Source organism: Danio rerio, chromosome 8 (assembly GCF_052040795.2).
Source record: "Danio rerio strain M-AB ecotype USA chromosome 8, GRCz13ab, whole genome shotgun sequence".
Classification (NCBI taxonomy): Eukaryota; Metazoa; Chordata; class Actinopteri; order Cypriniformes; family Danionidae; genus Danio; species Danio rerio.
The window spans coordinates 22,041,282-22,065,850 of record NC_141028.1 but is presented as its reverse complement, the minus strand read 5'-3'; the positions used below and the strand labels follow the sequence as shown (position 1 = coordinate 22,065,850).

General features: G+C 35.2%; 1 protein-coding gene across 3 annotated transcripts in view; it reads right to left on the bottom strand.

Annotated features, from left to right (window-relative positions):
• Nucleotides 1-1,684: 1,684 nt before the first annotated feature.
• The window catches only part of acsbg2 (acyl-CoA synthetase bubblegum family member 2), a 51,749-nt gene continuing 28,864 nt past the window's right edge, over nucleotides 1,685-24,569 (bottom strand). For 2 of the 3 annotated variants that reach the window (XM_087262835.1, XM_087262836.1), the window contains exons 4-15: nucleotides 23,057-23,325; nucleotides 18,893-18,981; nucleotides 17,846-17,966; nucleotides 16,968-17,048; nucleotides 16,696-16,845; nucleotides 14,416-14,592; nucleotides 10,343-10,524; nucleotides 9,107-9,346; nucleotides 7,998-8,215; nucleotides 7,364-7,503; nucleotides 5,821-6,067; nucleotides 1,694-3,554 (exon numbers count right to left, since the gene is read on the bottom strand). In XM_087262835.1, coding sequence (XP_087118961.1) covers nucleotides 3,436-3,554; nucleotides 5,821-6,067; nucleotides 7,364-7,503; nucleotides 7,998-8,215; nucleotides 9,107-9,346; nucleotides 10,343-10,524; nucleotides 14,416-14,592; nucleotides 16,696-16,845; nucleotides 16,968-17,048; nucleotides 17,846-17,966; nucleotides 18,893-18,981; nucleotides 23,057-23,325 — 2,033 coding nt within the window. In that variant the 3' untranslated portion in view covers nucleotides 1,694-3,435. Of the gene's footprint in view, nucleotides 3,555-5,820; nucleotides 6,068-7,363; nucleotides 7,504-7,997; nucleotides 8,216-9,106; nucleotides 9,347-10,342; nucleotides 10,525-14,415; nucleotides 14,593-16,695; nucleotides 16,846-16,967; nucleotides 17,049-17,845; nucleotides 17,967-18,892; nucleotides 18,982-23,056; nucleotides 23,326-24,569 lie in introns of all 3 variants that reach the window. The other variant, NM_001126379.1, reaches the window with a different exon arrangement.

Genomic DNA, 24,569 nt, shown 5'->3' with positions numbered 1-24,569 from the left:
GGATCAGCTGTGTTTGATAGGGTTGGAGGAAACTGTGCAGAGCTGCAGCCCTTCAGGAAATGAGTTTGAGACCTATGCATTAAATCAAACTTTAAATAAAAATGGTTTCGTTGGGTTGCGGCTGGAAGGGCATCCGCTGTGTAAAAAAATCATGCTGGATAAGTTGGCGGTTCATTCCGCTGTGGCGACCCCTGTTTAATAGAGGGACTAAGCCAGGGGTGCCCAAACTCAGTCTTGGAGGGCCAGTGTCCTGTAGATTTTAGCTTCAATCACAATTAAACACCTGAACCTCCTAATCAATCTCTTATCTAGATATTCTAGAAACTTCCAGGTAGGTGTCTTGAGGCAAGTTGAAGCTAAACTTGGCAGGACACCAGCACTCCGAACTGAGTTTGGACACCCCTGGACTAAGGCGAAAAGAAAATGAAAGATTGAATTTTTGATCTAAAACAGCACATTTAACTTATGAGGCAAGGTAGTCTTTTTATTTAACCCCCATATGAAGTTAACTGATGTTTAAAGTAATAATTGCCATTAAGCTGAAAAGATTCAATCTTAAGTGGTTTCCTTGATCTTGTTTCAGATTCAGGTGGATTTCAGTCTTCTGTGGCAAAGTGTTGAGAATTTGATGATTTCAATCTCTATCATGGCACCAAGTTATTGGAAAAAAGAATGAGAACCTCGTCCAGGAGACTCAAACAAGCAGACTTTCTTTATTAAGACATGTTGGTCAGTCTGCAGTCATACAGCATCTTCAAGAAGCCCATGAGTCTGCTAGAGCCCATACAGGAGTTTCTTACAGTGACAAGAGTAGTCTAAAATGAGTCTGATTTGAGACAAAGTCGTCCTGCCTATCTGTGTTTTAGGAGGGGGCAGAGTTTGTGGATGGAGAAATATAAAACAGGCATGATTAGTTTTAGTTGAAGATCATGTTTTAGTGTCATGTTTCACCTGCCCTAACCAGCCTGAAAGTATCACCCAAAGACAAAGGCACAGTCGTTGGGACCCTGTCTTTAGCATTTGCATCACTTTGGCTCAGCCAGTGCTCAGGAAGACAAGATGTCTGTTACACCCTAGCTAGTTTTCAATGAAATGAGATCATTTAAAAACAAAGAATCTAACTTTCATATATGTATATTTAGATTATGGTTCATGTGGAACTAGATTTGAAAAAATTTACATTCCAACAGTGGACGTCACATTGGCGCAGTGGGTAGCACGATCGCCTCATGACAAGAATGACGCTGGTTCAAGTCCCAGCTTGGCCTGTTGGCATTTCTGTGGCATGTTCCCACTGTGTTCGCGTGGGTTTCTTCCAGGTGTTTCGGTTTCCCCCACAAGTCCAAAGGCATGCGCTATAGGCAAATTGAATAAGCTAAATTGTCCAGTGTCGGTATGTGAGTATGTGGGTGTTTCCCAGTGTTCTTTTGCAGCAGGAAGGGCATCCGCTGTGTAAAACATATGCTGGATAAGTTGGTGGTTCATTCCACTGTGGTGACCCCTGATTAATAAAGGAACTAGGCCGAAAAGAAAATGAATGAATAAATATTCTTAAGGTATTACAGCATTATTTAAACAATAACACTTCTAATACTATTGACTAGCTGTTCTTCATTACATTCAAAACTAGCTTAAATCTTAATGACCAAAGAAACTTTATTACAAGTCAAAGACAAACACTTTAAGACTTAAAGATGGTTATATCAACATTTATTTTCCAGTAAAGGGATAATTCACACACACACACATACAAGTAGAAACCTGGAGTTCCTGCTGCCAAACTCAGCTCTATCTAGTACTCTGGTTTCTAACAATGACATACGTTTCAGAAACCCTTAAACATTGCACGACACACACAAACAAACCATCCCTCGGCTCAAGAATAGAAGTGTCAGGTAAACCCAGGCAAACCTTTCACAGTCTGAGACTTCACATCGTGTTCATATTTGCACTTTTCCAAACTCTACATGAAACCGTCATACTATCTGTGCCACAATACAAAGAAAAGAGTCATTTAGCCAAAACCATAACAGAAATCCCAGATGGAAGAAAGGAAATCCCTCGCTAGCTCTACCTTCATTCTCAACTAATCTGAGCGAAGACGTTTCATGCACAGACTAAACTTCTTCATATTTACAAAAAGGCCTCGCTGTGGTCATGCTTACGCAGTCCGAATATACACACTTTGGAATAACAAGTCCAGTACTAGAAGAAAGCAAGATGTAAGCAATCTATTTACAGAGGGAAAAATCAAATCTTTGGGTTTGCAGTTGTAGTTGTAATATTTAAGCACTTGACCGATTAAATAGCATTCGTCTATTTAACCTTTGTTTTTCCTAAATTGCATTAGAATAGTTTGACTATGCAGTATACAATATAAATAAAGTCATTAACAATTTGGTCAAAATGTCCTTATTGCACGTGCAAAGCAAAGAATAATGCAAAATAACTCCATATCCTCTGAACAGATCACATTTGCTCCTTCATCTCCCTTATTTCATGATATTCACTGTTTCTCTGTCTAGATGATAAAGGCGGGAAGATGGGTTGACACTGGACTTTGTGACATCCAACACTTTGAGGATTGTCAGAGTGATGCAGCCAAGCATTAAATAAGACCACAGAAGAAATGCATGTAATACATATTTACACTATATAACAGGCTCACTTTACAAAGAATTAACAACGAAATTAACCAACAGAGTCAAACAAACAAACAAACGCATATTTGGTAATGAAAAACAAGCAAAAAAGAGACATTTATGTCTTGTATGGCATGGAAATCTTGCTAAATGATCTTCACATCAACGTTCCTTCAAGCAACCAGTATTTTTGGTGGCAGTTTTTTTTCAGAGAATTCAGTCACAACTCGAGCACAAACGGCCTTGTTAGCTATTAATAAATTGAACCATAAATTATTATTAATAAGTATCTTTTTTTGTTGTTCTCAGGTTCTGCAGATTGCATTGTCTCGAATTCTGCTTGCCAATCTTAAGCAAATTGTAATCGATTGTTTTAAGTTCAATTTGGAATTTTCCCAACCGGCGCAGAGCCTGGAGGACCAGAATGAGTGCTCCGACTTGCCCCCCCCCTGGTCCATTAATAAGTATCTTCAAACTGACATTCGAATCACCTGCAGTTATGTGTAAGTGAATAACACATTTCAAAAAACACTTCATTATTATTAGGCAAGAAAATAAATAGCAAATCATCACAAAAAGATAATGGCTTTTGTTTCACAAATCTTTTCCTTCTTGCAAATCACACAGAAAAATGTAAACAGTGTGAAAATAACATCAAAACCCTGAACAAATATTAACTCACAAGCAAAACGCAAGGTCTGAGTGGTGTTCCTATGTAAGTGTGTGTTTGTGTGTGTGTTTTAAACCACGTCTCCGATCTCTGAAGTGAATGACGAGGCCTTTTGTTGAACATCTATTTAGGAGGCAGAGGGTTGTCTGGGGTGACTGGGGTCACGACTTCTTTGTAAAAGCTCTCAATCTGCTCTTTGTACATCTTCATGACCACCGGCCTCTTGAGCTTCATTGTTGGCCCTGAGAGAAAGAGTGTAAAACAGCTAAACAAACAGACTTTATAGACCTTAAATCAACATAATTACACACAAGAGCCCCGGAATGACTAAATAATAGTTCATAGAAAGTTTCAGGGGACCCTTATTAAAATGAACCATGGTTTCATTATAGTAATGGTGTAGTAAAAATTTTTAGCACATAAATTATCATTTGTCTAATCACGATTTTACTTAAAATTACTTCAGTTTAAATAGTGTAGCTACATTAATATCATTTGCTACAATAACAGTTTTTTTTAAAGTAAAAGTATTGTTTATTGTTTACATTTTTAAAAAGTATAATTAAGCAAACTGCTTTTTTAAACATTCTCTTTATTATAATTTTTACATATGTACACTTTTTCTCCCTTTTAAACAAAAAGTTGTAACATCATGGTAATATTATATGTATAAGAGAACTTAAAAAATGCAGAAAAAAGGGAGGGAGAGGAAAAAAATTGTGGGGGATCTGAGGTGTTTCTACAAGGGTTCAATCCCTTCTCTCTTGTTAAAGTACTCCATAAATGAATTCCATATTGCATGGAAATTATTAGTTTTACTTTTAAGGGAAAGTCTGAGCTTCTCAAGTTGCAGGCAAGACATGATTTTTTTTTTATCAATGTAGAAAAATGGGGACAATATTTTATTTCTAATTCAGTAAATCAATCAATCTATGTGCCAAAAGGGCAATAAATCTAACCACTGTACGTTGATTATTAGATGATTCAGCATCATCACTGACACCAAATATAGCTAAAATAGCCCCAGGGTAAACGTGTTTTTCCAACACTTCAGATATTAATTGAAAAACAAAATCCAATAAATAACTATTTTAGGACAACAGTAAACTGTTCATTTTTGATGTGAATATGCTGAGGAACGTCTTCTCAGGCAGTGAATTAAACCCTTAATAAAATAAACCACGGTTTTATTATAGTAAATGTGTAGTAAGCATGGCTTTTGGTGCAATGATTACCATTTACAACAACATACGTTTGGAACAAATACCATGTTTAAACTGTGGCAAGTGTAGCAAAATCAATGTGAATTTATGGTTACCTACAATAACATTGGTTAGGGTTACTACAATCAGAAGCGGATCTAACAAATAAGCAAGGTAAGCAGCCGCATAAATAAATATGTAGAAGTGTTAATTATACCTTTAATTATACCTGCCAAACCGGTTTACATTAAATTTGCCATAAGTAATTTCTAATTTATTCGCATATTATTTAAAAATAACTAAAAAAGTTGCTTTAAAACATAAAAATAATGATGCAGTTTAATTTTTTATGTTTTATAATGAACTTATTATAGTAAAAACATCAACAATCCCATTTATAACACAATAGAGTTCAGCGCTGAATACACTAGTCGAGCTGCTCCTGCCTTTGCCTTGATTTGCTCGCCGATGTCTTGTGCATCTGTTAAGTGACAGTATTTACATTTTTAAAGTCTGATTCATTTACAACAATTAAATTAAACATTTAATTTTAGTTTGTAGCTCCTCAATTAAACCATGAAACAAAAGGTTACAATCAATTTGAAATTCGCCCCAACCAACTCCTCATCATTTTCCCACTCTTTTCAGATGGGATGGAGGGTCAAACCAAAGGTTACCATGTGCCAACTTTAGGCACCTCTGCTCTAAACTGTATATAACATCATTTTCTATCAAATTTTGTATAGTGACAGTGAAACAGGTATTTTTTTACGTAATTAAATATTTAATATACAAGAAAATAAAATATTTTGATAATGTAATGTTATGCAATAATAATAATAATATGAAAAAAATCCACCACTCTCAATCATGAAACAGTCCAACAGTCAAATTTATGTTTTTTTTTTTTTTGTGAATTCTTTTTAAGACATCTAATTATTTAAAATGTACAGCTTACATTAAAACGTAAAAAAGGATTGGGTGATATAAATAAAACTGCAAAATAAATAAAAATTTAATAAAAGTGGAAAGGGTGCATTTTAGGACTTGGGGCCCCATGACTGGAGTTGCTTAGAGCCTCCAAATCACTAAATTTGCCCCTGCCTAAAATATGGTTACCTGCTAAAACAATTAACTACAATAACATGTTTCAAGTAAAACCATGATTCATTTTATGCATTTTAGAAATCATCACCTTTCAAGCTAAAACATGTCATGTTTTATTAAAGGGAGGGCATCAATTACCCATCAATAATAATTAATTTATATTTTTAGATGATTTATCTTTAATTACTACAAAACTTACCCAGCTCTCCTCCAGGAATAGAGAAATCCTGATCCAGGACGGTCCACTTCTGGATGCGCTGGGCGTTGGATGTGGCCTTCTCGTTGACGCGGTTGATGCCATCCTGAATAGCAGCTTGAACGGCCCTGTCGCGGCCGCCGGCGATTTCGGTCACGCGCGTGCAGCTGCTGCCCAGTTTACGACAAAACTCCACTGCCTCTGGAGTCAGTTCGTCTTCAGGAACTCCGGTTTCACCATTTATTTGACACTGAGAGGAAGACAGAAAAGCCGAAAATCCGTCAACATTGCACAACGGTAAACTAACTGCTCGTTTTCCATCAATGTTGGTTAAAAGCTAAATTAGGTGCTTGGCAACGTGACGGAACGTCGTGCAAGCGCACAAGGTGTTGTTGGTGGCACCGTGGTCTCCAACGAGCAGCTATGTAGGTGTTTTACAGCTTTTAATTACATTTTTGTGCTGTGAAAAGTGTTTTAAGGGGTTCTAATCATGTTGCTAGGGTTTCTCTAATATGATGTCTTGGTATGGCACGGTTTTATCATCCAATTTAGCTTTTTTCCGCACCATTTGTATTGCAGTAGAGATATTGTTATGCCAATGGTAATTTATAAAAAACATGTTAACTACACTGTTAATACACTTGTGTAACAAACCAGTGGTTTATGTGGTTTCCATGGTTAAATGTTTTACTTTTTACATAATTAATACTTTTATCTGTCATAATTCTTTATCTCATTGTCTTGGCACAAGTGACACGTCAGTATCCAGACTACTATTCATGTTTTCTCTATTCACGAGCAATGCCATAATAATAAAGTTAATCTATACTATAATGGTAATGTTAGTTTTTTATTAGTCAGGTAATCCTAACTGAGCGACTACACCATTTAAGTCTTTCATAAGCGAAAATGGCTTTTTAGTATTAACGATGTCCAGCAGAGGGCGTAGTGTTACAAAAAAAAGGTGAAACATGTAGTTACACACATTGTCCACTAGTGGACAGCAGCCTCTCAGATAAATGAGGTTGTTGATAACGTTTGAGCAGTTATCACCTGATCCTTCTGATAGGATCTCATTAGTGTGTAGTTTAAAAAAATTCTCATGCATCTTTAAAATGAATGTTATCTCCCAGTAAGCTTACATAAGCCTACCCGCCTTGTGAAAGAGGCCTCGGATGAGATGTTCAGATTAGATTTACACCTTTCAGTTTTAGAAGAACACGATATCGGTGCAGATTGCACAACAAGGGCAATAAACACTAATCAATAATGAAGAATAATCAAAGCTCTGCACTTTTGTTCTTCAGTTAGACTGGTACAATGCAATTTACTACAATATGTGGTCAATTTAATTTGAGCAGATTTTGAGTGAACGTGTAACAGAGTAAAAAGACAAAGAAATATAAACATCTGACAAAAATGTGTCACTTGTTGAGTGATTCAGACAAAAGTCAGGTAGTTTAGATATGACTTTTTTTAAATTTGAACATGAAAGAAGATTGACAGCAGGTTTTCTACGCATAAACACACAAATCTGAAAAGGTACCTTAACGGTAAGCAGCATGGAGAGGAATTTTCTCTTGTCTCCTATAAGCATGGCATTACTGATGAGGGGAATGGCCTCTTTAACCGCGTCTTCAATAGGGACCGGGGGAATATTTTCACCTCCAGCTGTGATGATCAATTCTGGAATACAAATATAAGCTTCATTAGACAGCCCATATACTATACACAATGGTAATTCAAAGTGCTTTTGCATAAACTTAAAAGAAACATAAAATACAAGAAATACAAAAACAAAGATCAAAAATGAATAAAAGCAGATTATAATGTGTTCAAACAGGTTTTAAAGGAATGAAAAAGTAGCATATTTATATGAATTGTACTGTATGTTTACTCGAGCTCGCGGGAAACCATTCACTGGTATTTATGCAATTATTTATTACCCCAAAAAAGCATGTCTTAACCTATTTTGCACTTGACTCTCTGTGATATTTGGTCCCAATATTTGGGACATTTTTGATAAAAATAATTCTATTAAGTTAATATGACCCAGAATAAAAATGAAAACAGTGGCCACTTCATAATAAAAAATAAAAAAAACGAATAAAGTGCAGCTGAACAGTTTCTTCAGCTCCAGTGATTAGAAGGAAGCTCAGTTTTCGATCAATCATCATTACCTTTAATGCGTCCGGTGATGAACAGGAAGTTGTTCTCATCGAGTTTGCCGAGGTCCCCCGAGTGCAGCCAGCCTTCAGCATCCAGAGCCTCTTCAGTTTTATCAGGCATGTTCAGGTAGCCCATGAACACATGCCGACCCCAGAAACAAATCTCTCCGTTCTTTTCATCATCAGGGTTGCTGAGCTTTGTCTTGCAGCCTGGAATCACCTTTCCACAGCTGAGAAGGAGATGCAGATGAGATATTAGCTAAAAGTTTGGATGACAGCTGATATCATTTTTTTTTTGTGTGTGTGTGTGTGTGTGTGTTAAAGGCACTATATGTAATATTTGTTCAATAATATATCCAAAACCCATTAGAAAAGTGTACAAGTGTGACTTGAGATTATTCTAAATGTTTTAAAGATTGTTAAAATCCAGAGAAATAAGCAATTTTAGCTACTGAACATGACTGTGAACGTGTTTTGTGTCGCCATGCTAATGTCATTGTACACCTTCGATTTCTGATTTAGTTTAATAGAACCTATGAAACACTAAATATGCTTTAATATGTTGTGCTTTTTTTTGACTGCATGGAGCAGCATTATAACAGAACCCTAAACTGTTTTTAGTATGATAAAAACCCTGAAGAACCAGAAATGGTTGATTTTGTATATTAAAAGCTCAGCTGATTTTGTGCCTTTTTACGCAAATTTTTTTGTCATCAACTGAATAAACAGCATCATTCATGGCATCATCAAAATAAATTGCGAAAATGACATACTGTGCCTTTTATTTACAAGAGACAAGTTTGTGGTTATTATTCCGCATATGGTATATCTAAATCAAATCAGCCTTTAGATTTTATTATACTAAATAATGTTTAATTCCTAAATAGAACTAACATAATGTATATTTTTGCATTTTATTGTAATAATAGATTAGAATACATTTGTTGACAATTTTAAAAAAAGTTTAATAAATCAATTTTCCTATCAGGCCGGGCACTACGATCCTATAAAAATCAATCATCGTACTGGGCGGGCATTAGGAGCTTTAGAGGCAGTTTGTGATTCATAAAATACTGTGCATCCTTAGCTAAAAGTAAGAAAAATGAAAGAAATAGAGTTACCTGGTGAGTCTGAATGCGTTGGCCTGTGTGATGGTGTGTGGACCAGAGCTCTCGCTCATCCCATACAGCTCAAACAGAGGAATGTCCAGACTGAGGAAGAACTCCAGCGTATCTTTGGTTATCGGAGCTGCTCCAGTGTAGCACCTCGTACAGCGGTCAAGTCCCAGTGCCTTCCGAACCTTGCGGAAAACCAGATGTTTCGCCAGTCGATAGTTCAGAGGCTTCCTGGAATTGCTGCCACTAATGAGGAGACAACACCAAGAATTCCTCTCTGTTAATATAAAAACTGTTTTTGCACTGGAAAAAAGGTCACAAAAGTGATTCACAGTAGAATCTTTTAAAAACAACTTGGGGTTCAAAAATGTGGGAATACTGATTTCTACTTAATTGCAGTCTTATTCAATGTAAAACAAATTAGCAGTAGAAAGCTGTAAGTCATGATTTTAATAAAAGATTACCATATTTATGAAGTACTGATTGCTCTATGAAATTTATTTAAAATGTTTCCAATTCTGGGCAGCATGGTGGCTCAGTGGTTAGCACTGTCGCCTCACAGCAAGAAGGTTGCTGGTTTGAGTCCCCGCTCAGTCAGTTGGCGTTTCTGTGTGGCGTTTGCATGTTCTCCCATGGACTTTCTCTGGGTGCTCCAGTTTCCCTCATAGTCCAAAATCATGCGCTATAGGTAAATTGAATAAACTGGCCTTAGTGTGTGTGTGTGTGTGTGAATGCGAGAGTGTATGGGTGTTTCCCAGTGTTGGGTTGTGGCTTGAAATGTATGCTTGATAAGTTGGTGGTTCATTCCGCTGTGGCGACCCCTGATAAATAAAGGGACTAAGCCAAATAAAAATGAATGAATAATTGTTTTTCATTTCTAAAATGATATTTAAGATGGATTTTTAATTCCAGATATCGCAAAAAGAGGCCATACTTTGCTATTTTTCTTGCATTTTCTAGTTTAGTTTTAGTTTGTTAACATATTTAAGTGAAAAGCTGACTTGAAAAGTAAATAAGCATTTCAAAAAGAAACCATAAATATAAAATAAATTGATTTTTATTTTATTAATAATTTCTTTATATTGTATAGATTTTTAAGCAATGTTTGCTTTGAAATTTCTGAAACAAAATGTTCCGCCTTCTGCATCCCACTGTGTTCATTTTAAAATGAGTGCCATATGTTCATGCACTGATAATTCATGATTGCATCTAAGCATATTTCCTTTCAATGTGTGTACATACAGCTCCATTTTGTTGAGGTTGGTCTGAAGGCCCACATCTTTGGCCCAGGATGCCACCTTCCGGCGCACTGTGGATGATTTGGCTCCAATCGACTTCATCTTTTCCTGCATCTTCTCCCACACGCGGGGGACACCCAGGAATGCGGTAGGGCGAATCTCACGTAGGGTGTTAGCCAGAGAGCCCTGGGACACACAGTGACCTTTATTAATATGTGTGCCGGTTTGCCAGAGGCGTTATGTTTACGTGTACACGCCATCATCAGCTGACACACCCAAGGATATGTCACATGACACAAGCAGGTATGTCATGTCAGCTTCTGCCCCTGTGATCTGAAATCAATGACCCCATTATAAAACTGCAGTGCGGCAATACTTTGAGAATTCCACAGAAATCACATGTTCAGCTTCAAGACCTCATACAGCTGTTTTTATTCAAGTATCAGCATATTTACAGACAGCCTTGGCTTGTTTTTTGGAAAGGTCTAAAAATGACACACTTCTGAACATAACAAAAAATGCTTTGTCTGAGAGTTGCATGACTGAAGTGTGTTTCAGAAAGAAAAATAATTATTAATATTGTTTTAGGGCTGCACAATATATCGTTTGAGCATCGATATCACAATGTGTGCGTCGCAATAGACACAATGCAAGATATGAATATACTGTAGATGGAAATAATGCACAGGTCATAACACATGAGTTTTGAGGAGACATTGCAGAATTGAACCATTATAGAGTGAAAATTTAAAATGTCCTTGTGTTTACAAGGTTATGTGATCATTTTGAAGAGTTTGAAGAATTTTAAGAGAACATAAAAAAGTTTTAAAAAATTTATTTGATTCATTAATATTTACATGATGAAGACTACTACGCAATGCTCTTTTACATTTGATTATTTATTTTCTGTACCCGAATACTGTGAGACACTCCCCAGATAACCATAAAGCAGTTCATTTCACTTTAACATTTGCCTTATTTTCGATTGTAGTTTGTTTATTATATGTACATAATTACATGGATGATATTTATATTTCACTCCCAAACAAATCATCTCAATCAATTTAAAGTAATGACTTTCCAAATAACGATATTCAAGTCATGTGGTGAAATTGTATTTATATCGCAATGTACAGTGCTCAGCATAATTGAGTACTCCCCATTTGGAAATGGCTATTTATTAAAATGGTATTTTAGTCACCAAACATATCTAGAAATTGAAAGATAATAAAATTTAATTAAAGCAAAATATTGCAAAAATAAAATAAAAATGACAGCCTACAAAATTTCAACTACATTTTTCTTTTTTTTCTTTTTTGCTTCTCTTAAATTTTCCTCTTTTTAAAATTTGTATTTAATATTTTTCGGTCACACTTTATATTAAGTGTCCCTAAATACTATGTACTTACATCAAAAAAGAAATACAATGTACTTACTGTGTTTATAATGTATTTGAGAGCACTTGTGGTGCTTTTGAGTTGGAATAGAGGTTGGGTTTGGTGGCATGGGTAGGTTTAAGGGTTGGTTAAGGTGTAAGGGATGGTCAACAGTGTATTTACAAATGTAATTACAAAAGTTAATTACAGATGTAATTACATACATGTATTTAATCAAGCGTAAGTACACAGTAAACACATGTATTTACACAATAATACATTGTAACAAAGTATTAATTGCTATGTAAGTACATATTAGTTAAGGCCACTTAATATAAAGTGGGACCTATTTTTCTATAACATATAAATGTGGGTGTACTAGTTTTTGGACCGTTATTGTAAGTTATGTTGTTAGATAAGCTCCAGATTTGGCTTCAGTGCTGACTAATCTACTAATCTAATGTATAAGCACAAATACAATATTGTATAGCTTCCTATTAAAAATACGAATTTAAAAGATAGATTTGGGAGGGGTGTACTTATATATGCTGAGCACTGTATATTGCAGGGGGAAAAATAATAGCCCTATGTTGTTTGTTAATAATGATTAACATAAAGATTATATTCATATATCGAAACAGTTAGTTTAAACTAACATGATTGTCTTCACTCACACACACAAAACAAAAGGTTTAATTGAGGAACCCAGGAAATGCCTTTAGTAACACATACAGAGCCTTTCAATAGTCTTAGATTTTTGTCTTTGAAAAGTCTCGGGTGTTCACCAAGGCACAATTATTTAACTCTCGTGTTACATTTCAGTTCATTTTAGATTTCTGAGTGGTCGGAAACACAACTTGAGAAATAAAAGTTTTAAAAACGATGATTTGCCTTTTAATGTTAACACTAGCTGTGCATTCTCATAACCCTTCGAATTAAAACTACCAATCAGAAGCATGCATATACATTAGGGGTGAACAAACTCGATCCTGGAGGGCTGTTGTCCTGCAAAGTTTGGTTCCAACCCCAGTTAGACACACCTAAACCAGCTAATCAAGCTCTTTTAGGTATACTAGAAACTACAAGCATTTGTGTCGAAGAAAGTTGGAACACAATGTAGGACACTGGCCCTCCAGGACCAAGTTTGGCCATCCCTGGCTCTACATAAACATTTCTAATTTGCATAAACTTCCATACATCACAATATTTCATTTTGTCACTTTTCATCAATTGAATGCATCTGTATTTGTGTCAAATCCTTTAAAAAAGTGGTTCCCAAAGTGGGGGTTGGGATGCCCCGGGATATCGTGGGATATTAAGGAGTTGTGGTGGGGTTGATGTCGCTTGATAATTTCCAAAAATTTAAATAAAAAGCCATCAGCCTTTCGATTTTTGTGACCCACTGGGGTGGTTACGTTATATTAAAGACAGATTTTATGGCACCAGGTTAAACTTTCTGCCACCTTTACGGCACTCATGTACAGTAAAAATAGATACAGGCCACAACTAAACAGAGGATGTTCTCCGAGTGGTGTTCTTCAAAATTAAATGACGAATATAGACTTGAACTTATTGGTATGTGTGCAAAGTTTATATATTCATAACCACCTCAGAGGATATTAGTGGTCTAATCTAGCTCCTGTTTATCTAACCAACCTTCTGTCTCGCTACAATCCAACTCGTTTTTTAAGATCTCAAAACTCAGGGCTTCTGGTAGTACCTAGAATAGCAAAATCAAGTAAAGGAGGTCGAGCCTTCTCTTTCATGGCTCCTACACTCTGGAATAGCCTTCCTGATAACGTCCGAGGCTGAGACACACTCTACCAGTTCAAAACTAGATTAAAGACCTATCTGTTTAGTAAAGCATACACTCAATGCATCACCTAGCGGGTTCCACACTGGCTTCTGCATCTTGCTTATATACACTATGAACAGCAGCTACGCTGTTTATTCTCTTTATTCTCTATTTTCACCTGGGGATACTCATCCCGAGGTCCTCAGATTATGCGGAGTCACTGATTGGATCCAAGACCAGCGACGAGATGATCCCAAGGATTCCATATCCGGGACCAGGCCATATCCTGAGCTGCTGCTGCGCTGATGGTCGTGGGGAGTGGAGTACATGTGTCTGATTCCAGCAACGCTCCAGGGACAGACGAGTCTTCGCTGAGGCCATCTTCCAGCCTCCACCGCGGTGACTGAAGCCCTGCACAAGACTTTTGGCCAGCGGAGAAATTAAAATGGTCGTGCCCAACTGAGTCTGGTTCTCTCAAGGTTTTTTTTCTTCACTCCCATCAGGTGAAGTTTTTTTTCCCTCTCCGCTATCGCCACTGGCTCGCATGGTTCAGGATTGGTAGAGCTACGCATCGATGAATTTGCTCTTCAGTGTTTGAACTCTCAGTAATGATTAAATCACACTGAACTGAGCTAAACTGAACTGAACTGAACTTAAACACTAAAAACTGAACTACACTGCTCCAGTTACTATGACCATTTATGTGAAGCTGCTTTGACACAATCTACATTGTAAAAGCGCTATACAAATAAAGCTGAATTGAATTGGTCGCGAGTCACTAGTATTATTTTGGGGGTCGTGGGCTAAAAGGTTTGGAAACCAAACCTCTGCTTTAAAACACAGGGAGCTTTTTAACACTGATTTAGAAAAAGGAAAAGCAAAAGGAAGTTTAATTTGCAAGCTGACCTTTAGTGCATCAGGCTGTGCGAAGTACGTGACTCCTCCAGCTTTCATAGGGAGCCAGATGTCAATCATCTGTGCAGCAATATGGCTGAGCGGCAGGTAGCTCACGACCACTTCCTGTAGCTTATCAGCATCGTTCAGGCTCACGTGCTGGCTTGTTGCAACAGCTGTCCATGTGAGCTACAAGAGCACAGAAAGTGAGCATTTGAGTATTGGCAATGACTTCATATAGCAAGCAAAGCTTTGTTGTTGTTTTTATTGAAAGAACTTGTTATAATAATCATACCTTAGAGATAGTAAATAGCGTACATACAGTTGAAGTCAGAATTATAAGCCCTTTTTGAATTTTTTTCTTTTTTTAAATATTTCCCAAATGATATCTAACAGAGCAAGGACATTTTCACGGTATGTCTGATAATATTTCTTCTTCTGGAAAAAGTCTTATTTGTTTTATTTTGGCTAGAATAAAAGCAGTTTTAATTTTTTTAAAATCCTTTTTAAGGTCCAAACTTTTAGCCCGTTTAAAGTCTTTTTTTGATAGTCTACAGGACAAACAATTGTTATACAATAACTTGCTTAATTACCCTAACCTGCCTAGTTAATCTAATTAACCCAGTTAAGCTTTTAAATGTCACTTTAAGCTGTATAGAAGTGTCTTGAAAAATATCTAGTCAAATATTATTTACTGTCATCATGACAAAGAAAAAAGAAATCAGTTATTAGAAATGAATTATTAAAACTATTATGTTTTAAAATGTGTTGAAAAAAAATCTTTCTGTAAAACAGAAATTGGGGAAAAAAATAATCAGGGGGGCTAATAATTCTGACTTCAACTGTATACAAAAGAAAAAAAAAAAGTTGTTACTGTCCCAAGATGTAAAAAGAAAAAGAATAATTATTAAAACACCTGAAAAGAAAATTCATCTGATTCACAAACATGTATATATTTTTTCCTTCACTTTCGTCAACTGGTGAAGTTTGCTTAGTTTGTGACTTCAGGAGCTGCGCATCGATGGATTTGTTCTTGAGTGTTTGGACTTTCAGCAGTGAAAACTAAACCACACTGAACTGAACTTAACTGAACTTCAACTCTGAAAACTGGACTGACACAGTTTTAGTTTACTATAATCTTCTATGTTAAGCTGCTTTGACACAAGCCACATTGTAAAAGCGCTATAGAAAAAACATGAATTGAATTTAATGTATATAATTGCATATACATTCAGCCTTGGCTTATATGGACAGTTAATTATTATGAAATGCCTCAAAGACATTTGTCTAAGGTATTTTATCACTGTTCATATGCGATGGGATCCACTTTGAGCCATTTGAATGTAATACAGGGTGGGCCATTTATATGGATACACCTCAATAAACTTATTGGGAATTTCACAAGAAAAAACTATGGTATGCTTGGTTTAACGTAACTTTATTCTTTCATGAGTTATTTACAAGCCCCCTCACATATACTAATTTGCCACAAACAGGACATTACTATCACCAACTATTCCCATTTTTTTAAGGTGCATCCATATAAATGGCCCACACTGTATATTTTAGGGCTGCAGAATATTATATTTCAAGTAAAAAATTCAATCTCCTTTCCCTCATGCATTAAAGTTAGTGCTGAACAATGTATCATTTGATATAAAATAATAATACTATAATAATGTGTGTATCAGCAATATTCACATCACACGATTAGATTATTTGTTAAAGATAAAAAGATAAAGATATTATTAAATATTTTTAAAAATGATTTTTACAATGATGATAACCATGTTATTTTACATTTGATTGTTCTGTATTTGATTTCTGTACTTGAATACTGTTAGACTCCCCAGAAAACCTTTTTATTTTTGCTTTGTTGCATTTATATACACATGTAATGTATTATATTTTATGCTGATGCACTGCATAGAAAAAGACTTGATCATCCTACTCAATATAAAACAATTAAATCTTTCCAAACAGAGCTATTCAAATCATCTGCTGACATTATATTCATATCGCAAAATATATTTTGCAGCAAAACAAAATATCGCAATGTCAGATATTTCCAATATCATGCAGCCCTAATTCAAGTATCGCACCTAAAAAATTCAGAGCTTGATATCACTATGAAATAATATATTTCCAAATTCTATATAAATATATTTCCTATACATGTCTTGAGCTACATTCTGTAATAACCTTCAACTTTAAACCTTTGTTTTTGAACTTTCTTTCGTTACAGTTTGGTGTTTTGGGTTAAATGTGGGTTATGTCTAGTGTTTGACTCACATTGTCATGACTGAGCATAACTCCCTTGGGCTGGCCTGTAGTCCCGGATGTGTAGATCAGAGTGCAGCACTGATTGGGCTTCTGGGAGCTGATGATGTCATCAAGCTGAGTGTCAGGCTCGTCCCGCCCCAGCTCCATAAACTCCGCCCACTGTGTATGCGTGTCACACATTTACATAGCAAATGTCAGATTTTAATTAGTAATGAAGGGGGTAAAAAAAAAAGGATTGTGGTCTGAGGACGGAATGATAATATTTGACTAATTAAATGTACCGTGTAGAGATTGGGCTTCTTCTCTTTCAGCTCATCTTTGTACTGGATGATGGCTTTAAGGTGGGGTAATTTGTCCTGGATCTGAAATAAATCAAAAACACACACAAACACACATACATATAAAGAGTGTAAAAGACGATGAGGAAAAACTCTATAGCAGATGGAGGTTTAATTTTTGATGTGTTTAAGCTGCAGGTAGTGAAAGTCATTTCTGATTCAATTATTAACATTAACTAAGAATCAACAATATTTGTACATCATTTTTTAATCATAGTTCAACATTTACTAATGCATTAATAAAATCTAATTATCATAAAATTATGCTTGTTAACATTGCATGTCATGATTTTGCCAAGTATGATCCTGGATTAACAGCTATGTTGATCCTGGAACATAATTTTTGTTCGAAAATGTAGTCCATACCTATTCCCTACCCCTAAACCCAACCATAACAGTAAATTACTCCCAAAATCAGAGGGGAATAATAGTTGGATAACAACCATTGAATGTAGAAGTGCATAAACCCAAGCGTAAGCCTAAACTGAACATAAACAGTAATTACATTCCTTGATTCTGATTAGCTGATTGGAATGTTGTTCCAGGATCAACATAGATGTTACGCGTTAACTAGTTAATTCACTGTGAGTTAACAAGAACTGACAATTAATTGTTTTTGTTAACTAACATTAAAAAAGATTAATAAATAAATACTGTAAAAAATGCATTGCTTATTGTTTGTTCATATTAGTAAATACATTTACTATCTAATGGGACCTTATTTTGTTACCACATTATTTGAGTTAAACGCTCCGATCTTAGTTTATTAAGGAAATGTTTTTGAGGTTTTAATTTAGAAACAGGTCATGTCCTTTCATTACCTGTAAGATCTTCTGCAGCTGTTTGTGGTTTTCCACCACCAGGATGTTGGCCTGGCAGTTCTCCGCCACATACTGGCAGGCCTCAGGAGAGTTGGTTGTGTAGATGCCCACAGCAAACCCGCTGCCAATGACATACAAACTCCAATAATAAACATCCTCAAGCAAAAATAATACAATCCTCACACCTTCAAACATAAACAACACTCACACCCATTTCTGTTCAGACTCCACCTGTATGTTTACCAACACTGACCAGATTGTGGTGATGCTGTTTATCAAGTGCAGGCTGTGTCACATCACATCAAGACACATCAGGCAAAAACACCATTTTTTTTTATACACCAGTCACAATTTTGAGATTTTTTATTTTTTCAGTCTAATTAAAAGGCTGTCTTCTTAAAATTTGTTTTTATTTTCCCGCACTGAGCAAGAAAATCTCCATTTCAGCAGCACTTTCATCTCGATGTTCTGAAGGTTTTTAGTTTACAGAGGGAGATATTTAAACAAAATCTTTAAGATTATATACATTTTATTCTACAAGTAAACAGATTTTTGTTCCCCCTGGCTATTTACTGAACACTTTTTCTGATTTATGGAGTCATGAAAATAGATTTTTGAGACCTAAGTCTAATATTAAAATAGTAATAAAGAATTTTTATTTAATGTTCATGTACATATTCAATTAATTAATACCTCACCAAAATAGCATTTTAGAAAACGCGGAATATAAAAACTGTTCTTCATGTAATCAGTCAAATGGGGAATGTAATTCAAATGGTTAAATCATTTTTAGTCTAATCACCTGCTGTGTCTTGCCTTTACCATCTGCATTTTCTAAAGCCATAAAGGCAGCTGGGAGGTTTATGATGAAGCAGAGTTACTATTTGACTAGGATGAAATGATTAAAGCTTTGTTTGAGGCAAACACTGGAGGTATGCTGATGAAGTGTTATGACCTGTATGGCCATGCAGTTAGTTTGACACTAGTATGGGTGTATATGCAATTATGGTTGATTATAAGATATACACACAAGTAAATTCTTCTTACCCAGCTAAAATAGCAGCAATGTCAGCAATAAACCACTCGGTTGAGTTGAAGCCGAGAATCCCAACGCCGTGGTAGCGCTCCAACCCGAGCTGTGAATATATACACACAGTTAGCACATGCATATTACTGTGTTATAATACCCCATAATAAAAATGTATGTCAATATCATTCATGTCTTTCTAAACTCACAAAAAAGAAAAAAAATCAGAAAACAAATTAATGTTTCTTTTAATCAAATCATAAATAAAACATTTAATAGGCTAAATGAATTCAGGCGACTTGAAATACATTTTCCTTTCAAAAGCAAATCACTCAAAATTAATAACTTTAAAATTGTAATGCAAAAAGTGTTAAGATATTAGAAATTTAGAAGTTTATTTATAATAATTTATTATTTTTCTCTTTTTTCAGATTTCAAGGTGCAATTTATATTTTTGCACAGAAAATAACAGAATAATTCAGATCCTTCAAAACATTCATTAAGGCCTGGTTTTACCGACAGGGCATAAACTATGCCAGGTTTAGACCATAATTAAATTATGACATTTAAGAAATTTTTAAATAAATGTGTTTCAGAAAAAAACAATCACTGGTGTGGATCATGAGAAAAAGCGAAGCAAACACACTGACATATTGTAAGGTCAGTCAGTTACAATTTCTTTCAGTGGAAACAGCTCAGACTTGCATTTAATCTAGGATGAGTCTTTAAACTTATAAGGAATAAAAACAAATATTTATAGTTTTCTGAAGAGACACAATTCATTTAGAGTATATGATGAATATATACATATGTTTATTCATATAAACATTGATCGCTTAATTTTTATAAGTTATAAATATTTCTTCTTTTTAGGGAAGTTTTATACCTTTATTTTGACAGGACAGTACAGACTGTAGACATGAAAGCATGGGGCAGCTAGAGGTGAAAAAGCCTAATGTATTGTTTGTATGTAAAAGATGAAGCAGCATGTCTTCAAGAGGTCCCACATAATCATGTACATGTGCTTTTCTTGTTGTTAAACAAATGTTTATTTAAATACTGACATTTATCTCTAGTTCAGTAACTCCAAAATGTCACCAATACTCAAAGCTTGTACAACAAAACTTTAAAGATAAACAATCTGCGAATCAATTCAACAGAATTACCAATAAGATTCAGTTTAAAATAATAATTCTTCAGGGAGTCAGATTTCATTCTTCATTAATATGGATGAACGAACACCAAGCCGTATCATGTTTAAATATTCAAAAGTCGCACAAGCCAAAATACGCATGTCGTGCCAACCAACACTTCTTTTGTGTTTATGTAGCCTAGGATACGCAAAACTCAATCTCCATCTCTCCCACAGGGCCTGAGCTGGACAAGTTATACTCCTTTTGAGTTTCCCGATTAACAAAACCATGGAAATGTGCCTACACTGGCCACCAGCCATGGCGTCCTGTTCCCCACTGGGAGAACGTGACCAGTTGGGAGCTGAACCTCATCCTAAGACGAGGACATTGAAAAACCGAAGACGATAAACAAAAGCCTCCTGCTGTTAAGACCAACTATTCTCAGGTACTGAGGACAATCGTTCTTAAACTTCACAACACGTAAGATCTGGCTCTTGATTGGTTTGTGGACAATTCACAAACATAAACAATACATGTTTACACCCCCAAGACAAATTTACAAATTATAGATTCTGAAATTATCAAATTAAGTCAGTTTCAGAACATCCGTCCTTATTCGTATAACTTAAATCATTGGTGTTACACTTTTTAATCCTCGCATTTTAATTTTAAATAAGGAAGAAATGTCATCAGTAGTTTACAGAATAAAACAAATGACATTTTACTCAAGATATAGCACTATAAATCTTAAATCCAGATACATTTTCAAAAGTCTCTTATTTTCTGTAGCTGTATGTATTGAGTTGCATACAATTATTTAATTCCGTTTATTTACTTATAAGGCACAAAAAAATAATCCAAAAATACAAAACCAAATTTATATAAATTGAATGAGAAACAGAAAATATTTGCAGGCACAGTATATCTTTTTTCTATTTTACCTATTTAAGTTTATACTAGTATCAATTGTACAGCATATTACGTGTGTAATGTATGTAAATTAAAAAACCACAGTGAGAATTTAAAGCAACTGCTCAGACTTGACAAAGAGCTCTGAGCTTAATCTTGATTCTCATACAATGATAAAAATAGGCTTAATTACACAGGCATCTGATCATGCCGTTCTCTAGTTGTTAGCATTTTCTCCCTAAGGTAACCCAAGGTCAAACTGCCTTCCCCAAAGGCACAACAATGATTTTATGAGTACTGCCTGTTTATACTTTTAAGCGTTTATGAAGTTTTAAGTGTTTGTTATCGGATACCTCTGGCACAAAAATATTCCCCTTATCAGGCACATTATCATGTCATTTCAGATAACAGTGCAATACTAAACACCCGTGATCTCAACAGCACCAGAAAGATAATGAGAATTACTAGCGTCACTGAATTGCTAAACAATAAACATTTATGGGTCAGATCTGTTATGCTACCAAGGTGCTAGACTCAAAACAATCGGACAGAAGATACTTCTCACCTTTAATATGAACAAAGAGTGCAATTACATCCACTTTCGTGACCTGATTATTCTTAGGCTGACATGTCAAGAGGTGAACATGTTAACCTATTTTTCTTTATCAGAGTGAGGTCATAAACGCTTTAAGCAGAAACTGATTTTTTTTGCTCATTATGGCATTTTTGCAAAGCATGTAGATGCATTATTCTGCTTTCAGTTGTTATTTGAAGTGTGCATTAGTGTTATGTGATAGGAACATGTGCTTACTGCAGATTTATGGACTAATGGTGAAGGAAATATACTGCAAACTCAGGCACCTTTCGCACACTAGTACATTTTTATTTTAAAACTTGCTCCTCATACAGACTGGCATTTCATTGTATTTGAGAAACACAACCTGCATCCACACTATACATTCTATAATGCATGAAACATGACCATTCATGCTTTCTGGGCATCCACATATTTTGCCAGCTGTCTACTGGTTGCATTATGGTTTTATGGGAGGGGTTTGACGATTCAGAGATTGATATTGGTCCAGAAAACCAGTCAGAGAGCGACTGTGGATAGCTTCACCTCCATTTTTTTTTTCAATTTTGTGGTTCAGTCTACAATGAAATGGCACAACAATGTTCTGGAGTAAATGGATTAAATGGATTCTGGATTAAATCTCTCAATTTTTGCGTGTTGAAAATGTTGGAATAACAGTTACAAATCTTGTAAAAATGCACTAGTAGAAAAGCACCTCAGACACTTTTCTTGACTCGGGCTCTTGTGTTCTGATCTTGTGCAGCAAAAATACAAGTCATAAAGTCAAAATGCTGAATAATATATGAAAAAAAACCTTCAAATAAGCCATAATGAGCCATAAGTTTGATATGCAAATCAGTAGATTTTGACATCACTGCCGGGAAACTAGCTGATTAATTAATCCCTTTTAGTGCACTCATTGAAATACTCATTGGAGTGTTACTGGGTGTCATTACAAGGCTTTTGAACATTTATCACTGGAAAAATATATAAATAGATAAAAATAATAATTATATACAATAGGCAGTTCATTCCGCTGTGCCGATGCCTGATTACTAAAGGGACTAAGTCGAAAAGAAACTGAATGACTTATATATATATATATATATATATATATATATATGTATATATATATATATATGTATATATATATATATATATATATATATATATATATATATATATATATATATATATATATATATATATATATATATATATCGTAATAAATGACTTATAAAGAACTTGACTTAAATTTACCACAGTATGTGTAAAGGGTTAATAATTTTTGGTAAACATTTTTACTTGCATTGCTGGATTATTGGTTTGCATATAAACCAGGACTATGGATTACTTCAATAAGCTTATTTGTCTAAGTTATCAGAGTGTTGGCTTGCATGTAAACATGCTTACTGTTGCTTGATAGCCCAAGTCAGTGTGATGGAGTTTCGGGATATCTCACAGTCTATAACTTGAGTTTTTTCTAATGTGCAACCGTAATGTTGAGCTTCGCAAAGCCTTAATGGATCACAAATAATGTGATGGTAGGATTTGCATCATATCCTCACCTTGAGGAAGCTCTTGGCAGCAGTGCGGCAGGACTTGTAGTACTCGCTGTAGGTCATGGTTTTCCACTGCTCTCCTTCTTTCCAGCCGAGTGCAGGGTAGCTGCCAAAACGCTGAACAGTGGAGGTGAACATCTGATTTACAGTAAGAGGGGTTTCAGCCCCAAGGCCAGACTCGGCCATCCTAAGCTTAACCTCTCCATCCCGGTGTGTAGTCCAGAGCTCTGTGCCTTTGGTGGGCAGGGAGAGGGAGTCGGGGCGAGGGGTGGCACCTACAAAGAGAATAAGCATTTACTGTCATTGATATCACAGCCATGCATCTTGAAAAAAAACAACTTATTTTCAAAATATTTATTAGTACAAATTTGTCACATAGTTTCTTCAAAAAATGTGCTTCAAGTAAATTAGTTACTTTTGTTTTATTTTATAAACTAATGAAAGAGTGCGTTTTTATTTCCTTTCTCAATGAAAACATGGAAAAAACTTGAAAACATGGAAAAAACTAATATATATGTATATAACATAATTTTGGTTAATACTTTGGCCAAGTTAGGCCTATCATGGATGAATAAATAATATATGTAAATAAAAAAATTAAATATTACTCTAAAAAAATTACATTAAATATTAGTCTAAAATCCCTATGGATTATTACTCAACTATATCATACATTTTATAAAAAATAAAACATTTAAAATATAAAAAAAACTATTAGACTATTATTAAAAGGATTTTTTTTATTTAATAATTTTAATTTTATATCATGCTAACACACATTTTAATAGGCTTCATCAAACTGTTGATTCAGAAAAGACAAGTTTTTAGCAAAATGAGTATCATCTGATATAGTCAGCTCTCACAATGTTAAAGTAACAATTGAGATATAATCATAGCATGCAAATATCACCTGGCTATCACATAAACTTAAAACAAAAAATAAAAAGTTACAAAATATCGGAAAATAATAACAGAAATTTATCTTGAGTGTTTTTGCAGCTGGGCGTGTAAGTGAAAAAAACCATAAACACTGTACAACATCCTGTTCAGCGTCAATCTGATAAACTAAACGCTGACCACACACTCTGCAAAACCATTCGACATGAAAAACAAAGCCATCACTGCTGCATGACCCTATAATCCAGGGTCATGTGACTTGATGACCTCATTCAAAGTTCTGTTATCTTGTGTAAACATGACAGAGCGATGGAACTTCTGGAAATTCAGAGTTTTCAAATGGCTCTGGTTTAACCTTTATAAACAAACTCATATGCGAGTGTGCAAATATTATATTAAAATAGTCAACCTGAAGCGGAAATCAGTTTGCATATGGACAGCAGCTTCTTTTACAAACACTTCCTCCTACAGCACACTAAAAGGTTTTTTTAATCTCAATCTGCCAAAACTTGAAGTCCTCCAGGAGGTTTTGTGATGGGAGTTGAGGGATGGTGCTCTGGACAGTTTTCCGTCACTCTGAGTTTTATCTTTGTAATGCAGAACTTGTGTGCACATAGTTTTG